General features: G+C 33.8%; 1 protein-coding gene across 1 annotated transcript in view; it reads left to right on the top strand.

Annotated features, from left to right (window-relative positions):
• LOC129259306 (uncharacterized) overlaps positions 1-17,947 on the top strand; it is a 36,547-nt gene extending 18,600 nt beyond the window's left edge. The window contains exons 8-17 of the mRNA XM_064098996.1: positions 1,043-1,210; positions 2,152-2,319; positions 3,261-3,428; positions 4,344-4,511; positions 5,452-5,619; positions 6,560-6,727; positions 7,627-7,794; positions 8,696-9,072; positions 12,552-12,653; positions 15,848-17,947. Of these exons, the coding sequence (XP_063955066.1) occupies positions 1,043-1,210; positions 2,152-2,319; positions 3,261-3,428; positions 4,344-4,511; positions 5,452-5,619; positions 6,560-6,727; positions 7,627-7,794; positions 8,696-9,072; positions 12,552-12,653; positions 15,848-15,863 (1,671 nt within the window). The 3' untranslated portion in view covers positions 15,864-17,947. The remainder of the gene's footprint in view (positions 1-1,042; positions 1,211-2,151; positions 2,320-3,260; positions 3,429-4,343; positions 4,512-5,451; positions 5,620-6,559; positions 6,728-7,626; positions 7,795-8,695; positions 9,073-12,551; positions 12,654-15,847) is intronic.
• Positions 17,948-18,629: the final 682 nt, after the last annotated feature.

Here is an 18,629-nt window from a genome sequence, read left to right as displayed (position 1 = left end):
AAGTCCTTGTAAACGCGACAACTTTTAATCTTGGCTCACATAATTTGGTGTGTATGATGCTAGCATGGTTCCCAGGAAGCCTATCGGTTTGAGGTCAAAGGTCAAGGTCACAGTAGCATGTTCTCTGCTTAAAATTATTATTATTATCATTTGTTTGGCTTTACCTGTGCCTGAAAGGCAAAAAGCGAGCTAAATCATTATGACCCGCAGGTCTATCGTCCCAATATAACTGATTGGAGGGAAGTCCTTCTGAAGTCATTGAAAACGAAATAACTTTAGTTTGACTTAACCTTGGCTTATATAATATGTTTTGTTTGATACTAGCATCAATGCCATGAAGCCTTTTGATTTTGGGTCAAAAGGTTAAAGGTCAAGTCGCCATCTTTCATTTTTCTTGCTTGACCATTTTCCACTTTACAGGCGGGCGTATTATTATCTCGCCCTAGCGCCAATCTTGCTTCTTTTAATTATCGAATCGTATCATGTTTCGTGGAATGCTTTTTATGTAATGAAACACAATTTTCGGAGGTTCGGATATCAATAAATCAACTCAATTACCCAAATCTAAAATGCTTGAAAACCCTTTGAATATTGAAACTGACTGACCCATTAACCTCTTCCATTATAATCATGATAATTGTGTTTCACATGACGAATAGACCAGTATTTTATAACCCAAGATGTTATCAAAATTTATTTTAGGATATATAACCTTTTTACCGTGTGATCCAGAGTAAAATTAACCATTTATAGCAGATTTTTAAAAGATGTTGTTTTATCCGGATTTTCATTGGCAGGATGTATTTTTCCAAAGTATAATAAATAAGTTTTGGGGAAACATGCAAATGCAATCATCATCATTGTAATTTTTAAATTGAGTGATCTTCTACATGAAATCGATTTGCATACAATTAAATACTATCATAACCATATTACTTTAATATTTTGTGGATAAAACAAATCGTATATGATGTCACTGTACATTGTTGTATAAGAAACGTCAAGTAATTTTGGCTTCATTTTTACGTTACTGTGATATTAGATTGAGACTCTTGATGTCCGGTGTACGAATCTCATTGAACGCCCCTCTGCATCACGTGATCTCGCTCAGTTCATCTGTAAGATGAATCATCTGAAGAACCTGACACTCCATGGTAGCTATCATGATGACTTCTACTCAACATTGTCGTCGATGGCATCAACTGCAAAGGTTATATCTATTAGGACGTTTTTATATGTAAAACAATAATACAAGCAAAGCATATAAGTCCAGATTTTTAATATCCCTCATTATATTGATGTCAACTTATCTATTGAGGCTATGATGCCTCATATAAAGAGAAATTGTCTTTACTGAAATGTCTTTTATATCAACTGTCAATTAACATGATTAATAGTCAATTGTAACCATGAACCAAGAAATGTTATGAATCTTTCGGCTATTTTTCCCCTTTTCATTTCGACCTAGGAAACAAGGAAAATTAGCATAGGATTAATACCCCCTTATAATTTGATTCTTTAGCTCTACCGAATGATACATCATGCAATAAACATTATGCAACCAGAATTTTTTTTTTTAATTATCGAATCGTGTTTTGTAGAATGCTTTTTATGTAATGACACAAAATTTTTGGAGGCTTGAATATCAATAAATCAACTCAATTACCCAAGTCTACAATTCTTTGAAACCCTTTGAATGTTGCAACTGATAGACCAATTAACCTCTTGCATTATAATCATGATAATTATTTTTCACACGACGAATAGGCCTGTATATTAAAACCCAAGATGTTATCAAAATTTATTATAGGATATTTAACATTTTTTACCTTCTGATGCAGAGTAAATTTAACCATTTATAGCAGATTTTAAAAAGATGTTGTTTTATCCGGATTTTCATTGGCAGGATGTATTTTTCTAAAGTATAATAAGTGACCTTTGGGGAAACATGCAAATGCAAACATCATCATTGTAATTTTTAAATTGAGTGATCTTCTACATGAAATCGATTTGCATACAATTAAATACTATCATAACCGGATTACTTTAATAATTTGTGGATAAAACAAATCAAATATGATGTCAGTGTAAATTGTTGTATAATAGACGTCAAGTAATTTTGGCTTCATTTTTATGTTACTGTGATATCAGATTGAGACTCTTCATGACTGGTTTGAGAATCTCAGTGAACGCCCCTCTGCATCACGTGATCTCGCTCAGTTCATCTGTAAGATGAATCATCTGAAGAACCTGACACTCCATGGTAGCTATCATGATGACTTCTACTCAACATTGTCGTCGATGGCATCAACTGCAAAGGTTATATCTATTAGGACGTTTTTATATGTAAAACAATAATACAAGCAAAGCATATAAGTCCAGATTTTTAATATCCCTCATTATATTGATGTCAACTTATCTATTGAGGCTATGATGCCTCATATAAAGAGAAATTGTCTTTACTGAAATGTCTTTTATATCAACTGTCAATTAACATGATTAATAGTCAATTGTAACCATGAACCAAGAAATTTTATGAATCTTTCGGCTATTTTTCCCCTTTTCATTTCGACCTAGGAAACAAGGAAAATTAGCATAGGATTAATACCCCCTTATAATTTGATTCTTTAGCTCTACCGAATGATACATCATGCAATAAACATTATGCAACCAGAATTTTTTTTTTTAATTATCGAATCGTGTTTTGTAGAATGCTTTTTATGTAATGACACAAAATTTTTGGAGGCTTGAATATCAATAAATCAACTCAATTACCCAAGTCTACAATTCTTTGAAACCCTTTGAATGTTGCAACTGATAGACCAATTAACCTCTTGCATTATAATCATGATAATTATTTTTCACACGACGAATAGGCCTGTATATTAAAACCCAAGATGTTATCAAAATTTATTATAGGATATTTAACATTTTTTACCTTCTGATGCAGAGTAAATTTAACCATTTATAGCAGATTTTAAAAAGATGTTGTTTTATCCGGATTTTCATTGGCAGGATGTATTTTTCTAAAGTATAATAAGTGACCTTTGGGGAAACATGCAAATGCAAACATCATCATTGTAATTTTTAAATTGAGTGATCTTCTACATGAAATCGATTTGCATACAATTAAATACTATCATAACCGGATTACTTTAATAATTTGTGGATAAAACAAATCAAATATGATGTCAGTGTAAATTGTTGTATAATAGACGTCAAGTAATTTTGGCTTCATTTTTATGTTACTGTGATATCAGATTGAGACTCTTCATGACTGGTTTGAGAATCTCAGTGAACGCCCCTCTGCATCACGTGATCTCGCTCAGTTCATCTGTAAGATGAATCATCTGAAGAACTTGACACTTGGTGGTCGCTATCATGATGACTTCTACTCAACATCATTGTCGATGGCATCAACTACAAAGGTCATATCTATTAGGATGTTTTTACATGTAGGACAGTAATACAAGCAAACCATTTAAGTTCAGATTTTTTAATACTCCTCTTTCTATTGGCGTTAAGGTATCTATTGAGGCTATGATGCTTTATGTAAAGAGAAATTGTCTTTACTGAATTGTTATTATATCAACTTAATAGTCAGTGGTAACCATTAACCAGGCAATTTCATAAATCTTTTGGCCATTATGTCCTTTTTCAATTTTGATTTAGGAATCTAAGAGAAAGTACCATGGGAATAATAACCACTTGAACTCTACCGAATGATATATCATGAAATAAACATTATGCAATCAGAAACATGTTTTATTTTTCTTTTAATTATCGAATCGTATCGTCTTTTGTGGAATGCTTTTTATATAATGAAACACTTACAATTTTCGGAGGTTCGGATATCAATAAATCAACTCAATTACCCAAATCTAAAATGCTTGAAAACCCTTTGAATGTTGCAACTAACTGACCCATCAACCTCTTGCATTATAATCATAATAATTGTGTTTCACATGACAAATAGACCAGTATTTTATAACCCAAGATGTTATCAAAATTTATTTTAGGATATATAACATTTTTACCTTGTGATCCAGAGTAAAATTAACCATATACAGCAGATTTTAAACAGATTTTGTTTTATCCGGATTTTCTTTGGCAGGATGTATTTTTCCAAAGTACAGTATTATAAGTGACATTTTCGGAAACATGCAAATGCAATGATCAACAATTAAAATGAGTGATCTTCTACATGATATCGATTGGCATACCATGAATACTATCATAACCGGATTTGTGGATAAAATAAATAATATATGATGTCAGTGTACATTGTTGTATAAGAAACGTCAAGTAATTTTGGCTTCATTTTTATGTTACTGTGATATCAGATTGAGACTCTTATTGACCGGTGTAAGGATCTCAGTGAACGCCCCTCTGCATCACGTGATCTCGCTCAGTTCATCTGTAAGATGAATCATCTGAAGAACCTGAAAATCGATGGTAGCTATCATGATGACTTCTACTCAACATTGTCGTCAATGGCATCAACTGCAAAGGTTATATCTATTAGGACGTTTTTATATGTAAAATAATAATACAAGCAAAGCATATAAGTCCAGATTTTTAATATCCCTCATTATATTGATGTCAACTTATCTATTGAGGCTAGGATGCTTCATATAAAAGAGAAATTGTCTTTACTGAAATGTCTTTTATATCAACTGTCAATTAACATGATTAATAGTCAATTGTAACCATGAACCAAGAAATTTTATGAATCTTTCGGATACTTTTCTCCTTTTCATTTCGATATAGGAATCAAGGAAAATTAGCTTAGGATTAATACCCCCTTATAATTTGATTCTTTAGCTCTACCGAATGATACATCATGCAATAAACATTATGCAACCATAATTTTTTTCTTTTAATCATCGAATCCTGTTTTGTAGAATGCTTTTTAAGTAATGATACACACTTTTTTGAGGCTTGAATATCAATAAATCAACTCAATTACCTAAGTCTAAACTTCTTTAAAACCCTTTGAATGTTGCAACTGATAGACCCATTAACCTCTTGCATTATAATCATAATTATGTTTCACACGACGAATAGGCCTTTATATTAAAACCCAAGCTGTTATCAAAATTTATTATAGGATATATAACATTTTTTACCTTCTGATGCAGAGTAAATTTAACCATTTATAGCAGATTTTTAAAAGATGTTGTTTTATCCGGATTTTCATTGGCAGGATGTATTTTTCCAAAGTATAATAAATAAGTTTTGGGGAAACATGCAAATGCAATCATCATCATTGTAATTTTTAAATTGAGTGATCTTCTACATAAAATCGATTTGCATACAATTAAATACTATCATAACCATATTACTTTAATATTTTGTGGATAAAACAAATCGTATATGATGTCACTGTACATTGTTGTATAAGAAACGTCAAGTAATTTTGGCTTCATTTTTATGTTACTGCGATATCAGATTGTGATTCTTGATGACTGGTGTAAGGATTTCATTGAACGCCCGTCTGCATCACGTGATCTCGCTCAGTTCATCTGTAAGATGAATCATCTGAAGAACCTGACACTCCATGAAAGCTATCATGATGACTTCTACTCAACATTGTCGTCAATGGCATCAACTGCAAAGGTTATATCTATTAGGACGTTTTTATATGTAAAATAATAATACAAGCAAAGCATATAAGTCCAGATTTTTAATATCCCTCATTATATTGATGTCAACTTATCTATTGAGGCTAGGATGCTTCATATAAAAGAGAAATTGTCTTTACTGAAATGTCTTTTATATCAACTGTCAATTAACATGATTAATAGTCAATTGTAACCATGAACCAAGAAATTTTATGAATCTTTCGGATACTTTTCTCCTTTTCATTTCGATATAGGAATCAAGGAAAATTAGCTTAGGATTAATACCCCCTTATAATTTGATTCTTTAGCTCTACCGAATGATACATCATGCAATAAACATTATGCAACCATAATTTTTTTCTTTTAATCATCGAATCCTGTTTTGTAGAATGCTTTTTATGTAATGATACACACTTTTTTGAGGCTTGAATATCAATAAATCAACTCAATTACCTAAGTCTAAACTTCTTTAAAACCCTTTGAATGTTGCAACTGATAGACCCATTAACCTCTTGCATTATAATCATAATTATGTTTCACACGACGAATAGGCCTTTATATTAAAACCCAAGCTGTTATCAAAATTTATTATAGGATATATAACATTTTTTACCTTCTGATGCAGAGTAAATTTAACCATTTATAGCAGATTTTTAAAAGATGTTGTTTTATCCGGATTTTCATTGGCAGGATGTATTTTTCCAAAGTATAATAAATAAGTTTTGGGGAAACATGCAAATGCAATCATCATCATTGTAATTTTTAAATTGAGTGATCTTCTACATAAAATCGATTTGCATACAATTAAATACTATCATAACCATATTACTTTAATATTTTGTGGATAAAACAAATCGTATATGATGTCACTGTACATTGTTGTATAAGAAACGTCAAGTAATTTTGGCTTCATTTTTATGTTACTGTGATATCAGATTGAGACTCTTGATGACTGGTATACGAATCTCATTGAACGCCCCTCTGCATCACGTGATCTCGCTCAGTTCATCTGTAAGATGAATCATCTGAAGAACCTGACATTTGATGGTAGCTATCATGATGACTTCTACTCAACATTGTCGTCGATGGCATCAACTACAAAGGTCATATCTATTAGGATGTTTTTACATGTAGGACAGTAATACAAGCAAACCATTTAAGTTCAGTTTTTTTAATACTCCTCTTTCTATTGGCGTTAAGGTATCTATTGAGGCCATGATGCTTTATGTAAAGAGAAATTGTCTTTACTGAATTGTTATTATATCAACTTAATAGTCAGTGGTAACCATTAACCAGGCAATTTCATAAATCTTTTGGCCATTATGTCCTTTTTCATTTTTGATTTAGGAATCTAAGAGAAAGTACCATGGGAATAATAACCGCTTGAACTCTACCGAATGATATATCATGAAATAAACATTATGCAATCAGAAACATGTTTTATTTTTCTTTTAATTATCGATTCGTATCGTGTTTTGTGGAATGCTTTTTATTTAATGAAACACTTACAATTTTCGGAGGTTCGGATATCAATAAATCAACTCAATTACCCAAATCTAAAATGCTTGAAAACCCTTTGAATGTTGCAACTAACTGACCCATCAACCTCTTGCATTATAATCATAATAATTGTGTTTCACATGACAAATAGACCAGTATTTTATAACCCAAGATGTTATCAAAATTTATTTTAGGATATATAACATTTTTACCTTGTGATCCAGAGTAAAATTAACAATATACAGCAGATTTTGTTTTATCCGGATTTTCTTTGGCAGGATGTATTTTTCCAAAGTATTTTAAGTGACATTTTCGGAACCATGCAAATGCAATGATCAACATTTAAAATGAGTAATCTTCTACATGATATAGATTTGCATACCATGAATACTATCATAACCGGATTTGTGGATAAAATAAATAATATATGATGTCAGTGTACATTGTTGCAAAAGAAACATCAAGTAATTTTGGCTTCATTTTTATTTTACTGTGATATCAGATTGAGACTCTTAAAGACTGGTGTAAGAATCTCAGTGAACGCCCATTTGCATCATATGATTTCGCTCAGTTCATCTGTAAGATGAAACATCTGAAGAACCTGACACTCGGTGGTAGCTATCATGATTACTTCTACTCTACATCATCATCGATGGCATCAACTGCGAAGGTAATTATATAGTAAGAGGTTTTTACATGTAAATGAATAGTACTATAGATCAACTCATACGTTATTGGTTTCATTAAACATTATGAAACTGATGAATTCACCCTCTTACAATTGTCTTTTGATATATTTTAATTTTGATTTGTCTCTAAACAAGGTAAATTGCCATTGTTGTACTCTTGTGGTGCTCCGTGAACATGGTGAAGAGTATATGAACTGTAAAAAATAAAAATATTGTTTAATTCAAACGAGAAAAGACAAAATGAATGGTAAGTTAGTAACAACCCATTTTTAATGCCATAGCTTTCTAATATTAAATGAAATTTTAACGAATCACAGTGCTATGCTATTTTTTTCATTTTATTTTTTTCTGTGCAATTATTGATTCTCCGTTCGTATTCATAAAATGGGGTGTTTGCAAGAATATGTTGGTTTAAGTGAATTTAGCCTACAAATTCGAAAGCATTGTGTGGGGTACAGGAAAAGTAACTAAGAATCAGTTTTGGCGTTTCTTGGAATTAGGATTGAAATGACAAAAAAATAAAATCGTAGTAAAGAAAACACTTCATTGATCCGTAAGTTTTCCTAAGATATGTTTTGGATGTTTTTTTTCCTCTAGCGTGTTATATATTTTTTTTCTCTTCATTCTCTCCTCAATTTTGTAGATTAAATTGTTCATGTTACATATGTATAAGTTTATATAATCTGTTGTCTATATTATGTATTTGTACGGCATGCAAACAAGAAGAATTTCCATTTATGGACAAGAAATGAATACTTATACTTTCTTATACTTATACTTGTCAGTTGATGTAAATGGTAATAAATTAATATCATGTTTCCACTTGTATGATGTCTTGTAATCTCTTAGGGTCACTTTATTATTTTCTCATTTTTTGTATAGGATGACTGCAACACGAGCTCAACTGTGACTGATCTGACCATCACTGATATGACACTAGAAGGATGGCAGGGTCGTGGTTCGATGTTTGACAATGTGAAGAGGATCATCATACAGGTATTGGACAAGATGAGATGTGACGTCACCCACAGGATCCATCTACCAGCAGTGACAGAGCTCACCGTTCAAACACATGAGCGTGGGTATCACCCGGCTTCTCTCCACGATGATCACTGCTCACTACCCAATGCTCTCCACAAGGTCTCATCTCAGCTTGTCAAGGTCACATTCACAGATCTCAACATAGGTAACGACACGACCGAACGAACGATTCAAGCTTTCAGATCATCGGACGATCTCAAACATCTGAGGACCCTAAGGTATGATATATTCAGTTCACTGTAATACTCTGTTGGTTCATGACGAGCGTTTATCGGTTGATAGGTACACCCTTTTCAATTTGTCAAGGCGTGGTTTTAAATTGTGGAGAATAGGTATTTTGTTGGAATTATAATAGTAATCTCTTTTGGAGTCCTTGGCCAATGCTATAGCCTATATAAAATTATAAAGAAAAACAAGTGACCATCATAGAGGAGGGGGGGGGGTGATATTTACCCTCGTAAAAAGATAAAGGGAGAAATTATTATGTTTTATTGAATAGTGAAAATATAAGAATTGAAATAAAATGAAATTTAATTTTTTGTTTGTTTTTGCTTTAGAATACGCTTTATACACATACATGTATTATACATAAGACATATTTATGAATTATGAATAAAAACGATAAGGGAACGCTAACCCCTGATTTATTGTACGAAATGTAAAATATTTCAATTATTGTGGATTGAATAAGAAAACACTTGATCAAATAATATGACATGTATGTTGGGTCAAGCCGTGTTTAGATGCATGCACTGTAGGAAGAAATGTGTCATGTATGATTGTAATTGGGAAAAGGGAATACGCTAATTGGGTACCGCCATCTTTTCCCTCATTTGCATAATACATTTGATGTCTTCTTTTTAAAGCAAGCGAAACATTGAGAGTTCATAACGTTTCTAATTTTGTTCCTTTCGATGATGGGATTTTTTTATAGTTCTAATTTTGCTTTAGGTTCTTTACTTTTGGGGGTAAAATAATAAAGGGTTATGAAAAAGCGTAAATACAGCATTCAATGTGAATTTGCTTAATTTTTTTCAGTAGATTATAGTTAATTTAATCCCCTTTGGAACGTCTGTCTACAATTTTCTACCTTATGCATTGGCATAATTATGTTATCTCAGGGGTGGATCCAGCCTTCGCGAATAGGGGGGGGGGGGCAGAAATATGTTTCAGTCATATTTTCCCCGATCGGCCGCTCGATGAGGATTTTTTGGTTTCTTTGAAGGTGTAGTGAAGGTGTATTTTTTCCTAAAATTTGAACATTCTGGGCAATGTTTGTTATCCTGAAAAAGATGCGTAAGCAACTTAATAATTACTACGAACGCGAAGCACGAGCACAGATGAACTGATGGAAAAGGTACCTGTTAAAGACTGCATGCAGTTAGCCATGAAGACGTTACATATTTCAAAAATAAAATAATGCGAGCGCGAGCTGAAATTTTTGACATTTTTGCCTAAGGAATGGAAATTCTAAGCACTTCTTGTAACTAACAGAATTAGTAAGAGACTAAACAATTGATGCGAGAGGAAAATTTCGAGATTTAGACCTACTGAACGAGACACTCTATTCATGTTTTGTAAATCATTAAAAGGATGAGAAAATGGGAATCTTCCTTACATTAAAATGCGACCGCAAACCGCGAGCAGAAAATTTTTATGTACGTTTAGAGCTGATCGAAAAGGTACCTATTAAAGACTGCTTGCACTTAGCCATGAAGACGTTACATATTTCAACAATCAAATAATGCGAGCGTGAAGCGTGAGCTGAAAATTTTAGACATTTCTACGTAAAGAATGGGATTTTTTTTTTTGTAATAGTGAACAGGATTGCTATATAACTAAACAATTGATAATTTGATGCGAGCGGAAAAAAAACGAGATTTAGGCTTAAAACGGGACACTCTATTCACGTTTTGTAAATCATGAAAAGAATGAATAGGGGATCTTTGTACATTAATAATGCGAGCACAAAGCTCGAGCAAAAACTTTTTGATATTGTGATCTGAAACTGGAAAATGATTTAAATTCAGAGAACAAGTTGAGTATCTGTATAAACATACGCGTGCGTGTTTCATATTTAGACGTAAAATTTAGGCATTCTAAATAATCTTTTATCATGAAATCAAAGCGAGTGCGAAGCGCGAGCTTGAACTATTTGATATTCCGATCTGAAAAAAAGAGTTATGACATAGGACCGGGACATCCTTAGGACATGTCATCTTAAGCACGAGATGAAACAAAAGGGACATTAATTATTAAATTATTATCTTATTCATTAATGCCTAATGAGGGCGTGAAATCTGATAATATTATGGCCTGAAAACTGGACATTTAAAGCACTTTTGTAATTATAGATAGGATGTATCAGTTAATATATCTAAACCATTAAAGCAAGCCAAAAAAAATGTATACACTGTCTTGAAAAGGGGATTTTAAGTAGTTTGTTGTATAATCAATAATGAGACATACATATCTCGCCAATCAAAATGCGAGCGTGCTGCGCTAGCTGATACCTTAATTTTGATTTATCAGGTACCTTTTATTTTCGTGTATTCCATAAAATTTTCAAAATATCCCTGATATTTGATTGTAAAAACTTTTTACAATCAGACCTGAAAAGGGAAATTTTGAAAATTTGGCGAGCGCGCAGTGCGAGCAGAAAATTTTAATGTTCAGACCATAAAACTGACATTTTTACAATGCACTTTTTCAACATCAATTTGTAAATCCCACAAAATAATGAAAGTTCGATTTCCGAGATGAAATATGTTTTGTATATCGACTTCCAAACTATTTATAGAAACTTTATATAGAACAAGATATGAAAATCACCTAACAGGCAATGCGAAAATTTTGAGACATTAAAGATTCTTTTTATTTTCCAAGTCTTCCCCTCATCTTATTTTACTCACTCGTCTACCTCCTCTTTTTTTTCTCCTCTATTTCCCTTCTTTTTCCTTATTTTTTTCTTCTTTTTTTGCTCCGCCAATAGGGGGGGGGGCCGGGGCCCGCCTATGGATAATTTGATATCGTGTAGCCCTTACCAATCATGTTCAAACATGAATTAGCGGAATATTGTCTTGCATTTCTCTTGGGGTCACTTTTTTCCGATGGTCCATGGATTTGGGCAATGCTCTTCTGTTTAAGAACGGCAATAAGTTGCTTCTAAATTTTATTTCAGTTTAGTTTGATTCGATGGACATTTTTTTTTCATACTTACAATTTAACCGCCTATAACGTGAACGTACAACAAAGGGACATTCAAATGTTGTGGGTCTATCGTACACGCGTAAACTAAATTATTTTGTCTCCTCCTTTACCGTTGTTTAACTTCGCTTTCCCTTGAGCCCATCCAACAAATATCAGCCTTCCCCCATATCATGCAAAGCAGGTTTTTACACTGCAAAAAACTCTGATGTTAATTTAACACCAGCCCGGAATCTATATACGTCCACACTAGAGAAGTGTTAAACAACACCAGTTTCGTTTTGGTCTAACACCATATAGGTGTTTATACAACACCAATTAGTATCAAAACAGCATCGGTTTGATTCCAAACTGGTGTTGTTTCAATACTTCTCTGGTGTGGACATATATAAATTCCGGGCTGGTGTTAAACCAACACTGGAGTTTTTGCAGCGTACGACCATGGACCTACTACACATGGTACGACGAATGTGTGTTCTCTTCATATTAGATTCATAAGATGTGGGACTGATGAGAGCTTCGATTCTTCTTGTATTGACTCCAATGGTGAACATAAGGTAAAGGTGGAGATAGAACATGGCCAACCAGTTGGGTAAGTAACGAGACGTCATTTATAAAAAACATTCCTTTTTTCCAACATATTCAAATTCCCTCCCCAGTCGGGTTATAAGGGCTTTTTATTGCGTATTTGTTTATGCCAAAGGCTGTCATATCATATTCTTATGTGCACACGTGTAATGAAGTTCTTTCTCATTTTTACAATTAGCAATGATAGCACACATGGTATTTTACTATATTCAATCTTAGGTCATGCGATATTAATCAAATCCCTGTCTTGTGCTCGTCTATCTATTCTCATAATCAACATTCAGAAGGGAAAAACATGTTCTAAAATACTTGATATAGAGAGCTATTGATTATGAGTGTAGAGAAGCCTGGATGATACAGAAATGAGACTACATTTTAAAACGGCTTGAAATTCAGGAACTCGCTCAAGATATCGTTTATATAATATCAATATAATGGGTTGCCACGCAGGGCGTTGGGGTTGCCACGTAGTTAAGATTAGAGTATAGTAGCAACCCCTATAACCTTCTAAAAATCGATATGTATTAATTGAAAATACAATTTTTGTTCAATGTTTTGCTTGTCAGGTATACATATATTATTATTGTATTTTCTTTGATAATGTGTTTATAAAAAAGTGTTGCAGAACCAATAAATGGAAATGGAAATATCAATAACATCGATGAATATTACAACAAATGGTTTACAAAGAACCACAATTAGAAAATTTTGCCTTGTTAGATTACAAAACAAAGCCTGAAATTCTATTTTTTTATCAGTAGTTGTACTTGTACGTATATAATCTATACACCATTATCCATATGACTGTTCATGCTAGAAGCTCTGTGAAACTATGTTGAATTTGGATTTATGTACTAGATGAGTGCACTGTACTGTCAACGCAGATTCAAGTCTTGCTCAGTCGTCGATCCGAAATGTTTTCGTTTCCCAGTCCCCCACCCTTCCCGTTCCCTATCTCCGTCTGTTTCTCTATCTTTCTTCAACGTTCCCTTTTCCACCTTTTCTTTAAATATATATAGTCGGATAGATATTATAAACATTATTGCATGACCGTCAAGTTGGGTATGACTGGGATTCTTTTGCTGGAGGTTGTAGTATGGGGTGTCTACTTCAAGAATCCGACGGGTGCCGCCTGAGCACCCTTGGGCATTTTTATTAATGACGTCATAGACCACGCCCACTTTGGCACATACCTCTTAAATATGAATTTCATATTTTAAGGAATAAAACATGTCATGTTTGGTATCAAATTAAAGCTTATGAAAAATCAATTTAGATTTATGGATCACTGGACAATTAAATTACGCATATAGGTCAGTAAGAGGTCATTTAAGTTCATAAAAAGTTTAAATTGCCTTGCAAATGTAAGAAATACATATAATGTGGAACATACCATGTTTTAAATACAAACAAGTTGGATATTATGTGAATATATTGGTAAAAGTTAAGTTGAGGGTGTTGCATATCAAGAATCCGACCGTTGCTACTTTGTCATCTTGTGGAATTCTATTTTGTGACGCCATAAACCACACCAGCTTTCTTACATTCCTCTTAATTATTTAGCGGAATAAAGTTACCATGTTTGATATCGAATTAAACGAAATTCAAAATAAAATCCACATACATGAATCACTCGGCATTTAGTTTTCCAGGACAATTAAAGGCCATTTTAAGGTTATAAAAAAGGTCAAACTGGGCCACAAATGTAATTAATGCAACATACGATGTGGAATATCTCATGTTTAGTTGAGGGTGTGTATATTTAGGATGTGACGAGTTCTACCTCCTCACCCTTTGGCAATTTCTATTTCTGACGTCACGAACCACGCCCACTTTTCACATTATGGCCTATAAGTAATTATGACAGAAAGTTATACTTTATAGAATAAACCTAACGTGTTTGGTAACTAATTTAAGCTTGTGGCAAGTAAAATGCAATTATAAAAGTTACAGGAGATTAAATACATGACAAGATCACCCAAAATGCAGTATGGTAGGCCAAATGACGTCAGGCAATGTAACAAGACTTTAATCAAAACATGTAACATAAGCTTGGTATCATATCACCAATTTTCCTACATGAAATAAAACTGCACAGTGTTTTTTTGTTAAGTTTATGACCATCGTGTGTGCTTTTGTTTGATACCAAACAAAAACACATTTTTCATTATTATCTGATGCTTTTCAGCTATTGGGAATGGCCAGTATTGTCTCAAAATGACCTTTTATGACCTTGAATTTGACCCTGTGTAACTAAAGTTGGGTGGCTTAAAACGTTGATTAACAAAATTGCTCAAGGGGGGAAATGGCATTCTGATTTTGAATCGGTGTCCCCCAACTTTCATTCCCAGCAAAAAAATGCATTTATATCCTACTTTTTTTAATGTATTTTACTGGACTGACCACCCTTTCACATGGTTAAAAAAATCGTAATTTGAATGATTCCAGTGAGAAATAAGACTAATGACGAATATTCAGCACGTGTGAAACCAAACTAGAACATGATTAGAATCACGAACGCTAATCACAGTCACGATTACAATAGCAATCATCATTACAATGATGAATCAAGATTCACGTGTGAAAAGGCCCCGTATCATGTTCTGCCATGTATATCTTGTTTCGTTTCGTCTTCTCTCTGTGTGACTGAGCCTGCATCAGGGCCCGGTTCATAACAATTGCTATTGTGGTAACTTTTAACATATAGATTTTACTACCATGGTAACAAAGCTCAACAGCCAATCAGAATTAAGGATTCCATGAGAGTTACCATTGGATGGCAGAGTTACTATAATAGTTAATTCTATGCAACGGAGCCCGGGTGTTTAATTGAAAGTAGTGTACGTCAATCTCACTATTTTCCATTCTGTCCGCCCACATGATTTCTCTTTCTTTTTCTTTCATATACAGTATACGCATATATGATGTTGAATACACAATTTCTTGTTTAAACATTCAATGGGAATAGATACTTTACACACATTTGTGTGTATGGGACCCTTCCTTTTAATTTTCATATGCTGCTTTTTTCAATTACAATCATATTATCTCATTACAGTCACTGATAATGTAATTTTATAGAGTAATTACCATCCGTTAATTTGTATCTGAGTGACATTGCTTTGTATTGTGCCTGAAATAAAACGAATATCTACTTGCTAAATATTCTTTGATCTTTCCATTTTCATTTTCTCATAGCGAAATGTGGGGATAGCAGCGTCCAAGATCTGCCATTGAAGATGATGTAGGCCATCCGACGAGATATATGAGCTGAGATTTATGGCAACAATTACTGTTTCAATTTAGCAATTCAAAAGTTTTACAGTGCTGTTACTGATATAGCTGCTCTCGTACTCACTCGTCCAATGGTCAAGAGACCGACCTGGCCATTACCCTAATACTGGGAAGCTTTCGAAAACACAATGCAGCTAAAGAGGGTGGTATATGGCCTCAATAGAACTGAAAGGTAATAGATAATAGAACTGATATTTAGAACAAAAATAAAATAGATCTGCACCAGGTATCACATGCGTGAAACATTTCCCATAGACTCGTGTGTTAAAATGGCACTGTTAAACAATAAAGAATAACGTTGGAATTCGAGGCTTGAATATTGTTTACTACCAGTGGATAGGATATATACACAACAAAAAAAAGTAAGTCCCCCCCTAAATCAAATTGCTGTAACTTTTGAACGGATTTTGAGATATAATTTTGAGATATGATATTTCGTAGGTGGTTTTCTACTCTCATTAGGCAACTCCTGGGGGAAAATGAGATTTATCGAATGAGTCATGCATGAGTAATTCGAGATTGAATTAAAAATGACCATTTTTTTAAGTCACAAGAGTCGTTTTTCAGATTGTGCAAATACAAAGTTGGGCAAAAGTTGTTTTAGGTGAAATTGATGGTGTTATGCTGTTTTACTATCCATCATTTAGCCACTCCACACACAATTTTGATATCGTATGTTCATGGTTGAGTGAGCACAATATCGCAGGGGCCGCGGAAGCCGGGGGGGCAGCCCCCCCCCCCTACTCTTTCCAAAAGCATGTACAAAATGTAATAATGACCATACGATTGTGATTTTTTGCATGGTCAACCCCCCCCCCCCCCCCTCTTTGAAAACCGTTCCGCTGCCCCTGTATTGAGACGTATCATCATAGGGGCTTATGGTAGTATCCTCTACAACTTGTTAGATCATGTTAAAATTTGAAAATGTTGGTGGCTCCCCCGAATATAGGCCCCCCACCATTTTAAAATTATGGATCCACCACTGATTTGTCCATAAATTAAACTGATCATGAGAAATTGTTAGGAAAATAATACACTTATGCAGTATAAAGTCTGTGACATTGAAAATACCCATTTTCCCACTCTGATGCGTGCTCACTCATCCATAAAGAAACAAATCGATTTCATATTTGCACAGAATTCTGCCCATTAGTTGATAAACATTACTGCCAAATGACATTGCTAAAGACAGCCTTGAAAAAAAAGTTCCACCATATTGAATAAGGGGTTACTTATTCTTAAACATTTGCACCCATAATGTACACAAGTCTATGAGAGAGGAAGTCAAAATTTTAACAAAATATGAAATGAGGGTTTGTTTCATGGACGGTTTTTGTTACTTGTGCCAACAGTTATTTCTTGAAACTTCGCACATGGCTTCTGAGTAACACTATCCAAAAGGCGCGCACACCAAAATAACCATTCGATACGGCACAGAGTGGGGCCAAGGCCTTGAACTTTCTTCTCATTTGCATAATTTTCGAATATTGTGTGCTCACTGATGCATTAAACATCGGGATTTTAATAAAAATCAAATCAAATGAACTATACAAGGATTGTGACCACTGGCGTAAATCCCGGGGGGGATGGGGGGATATATCCCCCCCACTTTTCGAGGAGGGGGGATGGCCTGTACAAACATCCCCCCCCCCCCCACTTTTTACGAAAGAAATGAAAAAAAAAATCACAAGAGATAATTGTTTTATTGGTGAAAATTCTTCCAAAAATACTGCTTAACAAATAAAATAATATTATTGAATCATAAAATGCAAATAAAGAGCCAGTTCACCATTTCCAAACGAAATACTTCAAATTCATCAATGTTCGGGTCTTTGAGAAGGGATTAAGATGGAATGTCAAAAAAAAATTAATGTAATCTCTAATAAACCATTAAACCATCATGGGGTAAAAAAGATAATAATATTGGAGGGGTATTTGCCATATGGACATACAGTGGCGTAACTACGGGGGACATGGGGGGCACATCCCCCCCATCGGCTGACCAAAAAAAAAACGGGGAAAGGGGGAAGAGGAGAAAAGAGGGAGAAAGGAAGAGGAACGTAGTGGGAAAGAAGAAAATATTATTCATTATAATATTATATTATATTATAATTATGTTAAGTTACATTACATAAGAAACATTTTTATCATAACTTTATGAAACATAATTTGCCCAGGGCCTACGTCTCAATTGTTCCTGGTGCTCGCATTGTCTGTTTAACGAGATATATAATCCTGTTGTACCAAAACATCCCGTTTTCAAGTCAATATAAACCAAATATATTTCCTAGCACTTGAGTTATCATTGTTTTATGTAGTGACATATGCTATTTTTTTTTTTTCATGACTCAAAAGTGATTGCCCCATGTTAAGGTCTTCGTATATATGAAACATTTCCTGTTCGTGATTACGTTCGCATTTTTCATGGATTGGTGAGATATGTCTGCTCTTCATGAATTCCTAAAATGAGTCCTTAAAATGTCCCTTCTTCTAATCTGAATATCAAAAATTTTCAGCTCGCGCTTCGCGCTCGCATCATTTGGTTAATGAAATACGTATGGTCCTGGTTAATTCCTACAAAGAAAACTTAGAATGCCCCACTTCAGGTCTGAATTATCTAAGTTTTTAGCTCGCGCTTCGCGCTCGCATTGTTAAGCGAGACAGGTACCTACATGATTACACAAAT

The sequence above is a fragment of the Lytechinus pictus genome, chromosome 4 (assembly GCF_037042905.1).
Source record: "Lytechinus pictus isolate F3 Inbred chromosome 4, Lp3.0, whole genome shotgun sequence".
NCBI classification, from domain to species: Eukaryota; Metazoa; Echinodermata; class Echinoidea; order Temnopleuroida; family Toxopneustidae; genus Lytechinus; species Lytechinus pictus.
The sequence above is the reverse complement of the archived record's forward strand: the minus strand, read 5'-3'. Positions and strand labels throughout refer to the sequence as shown.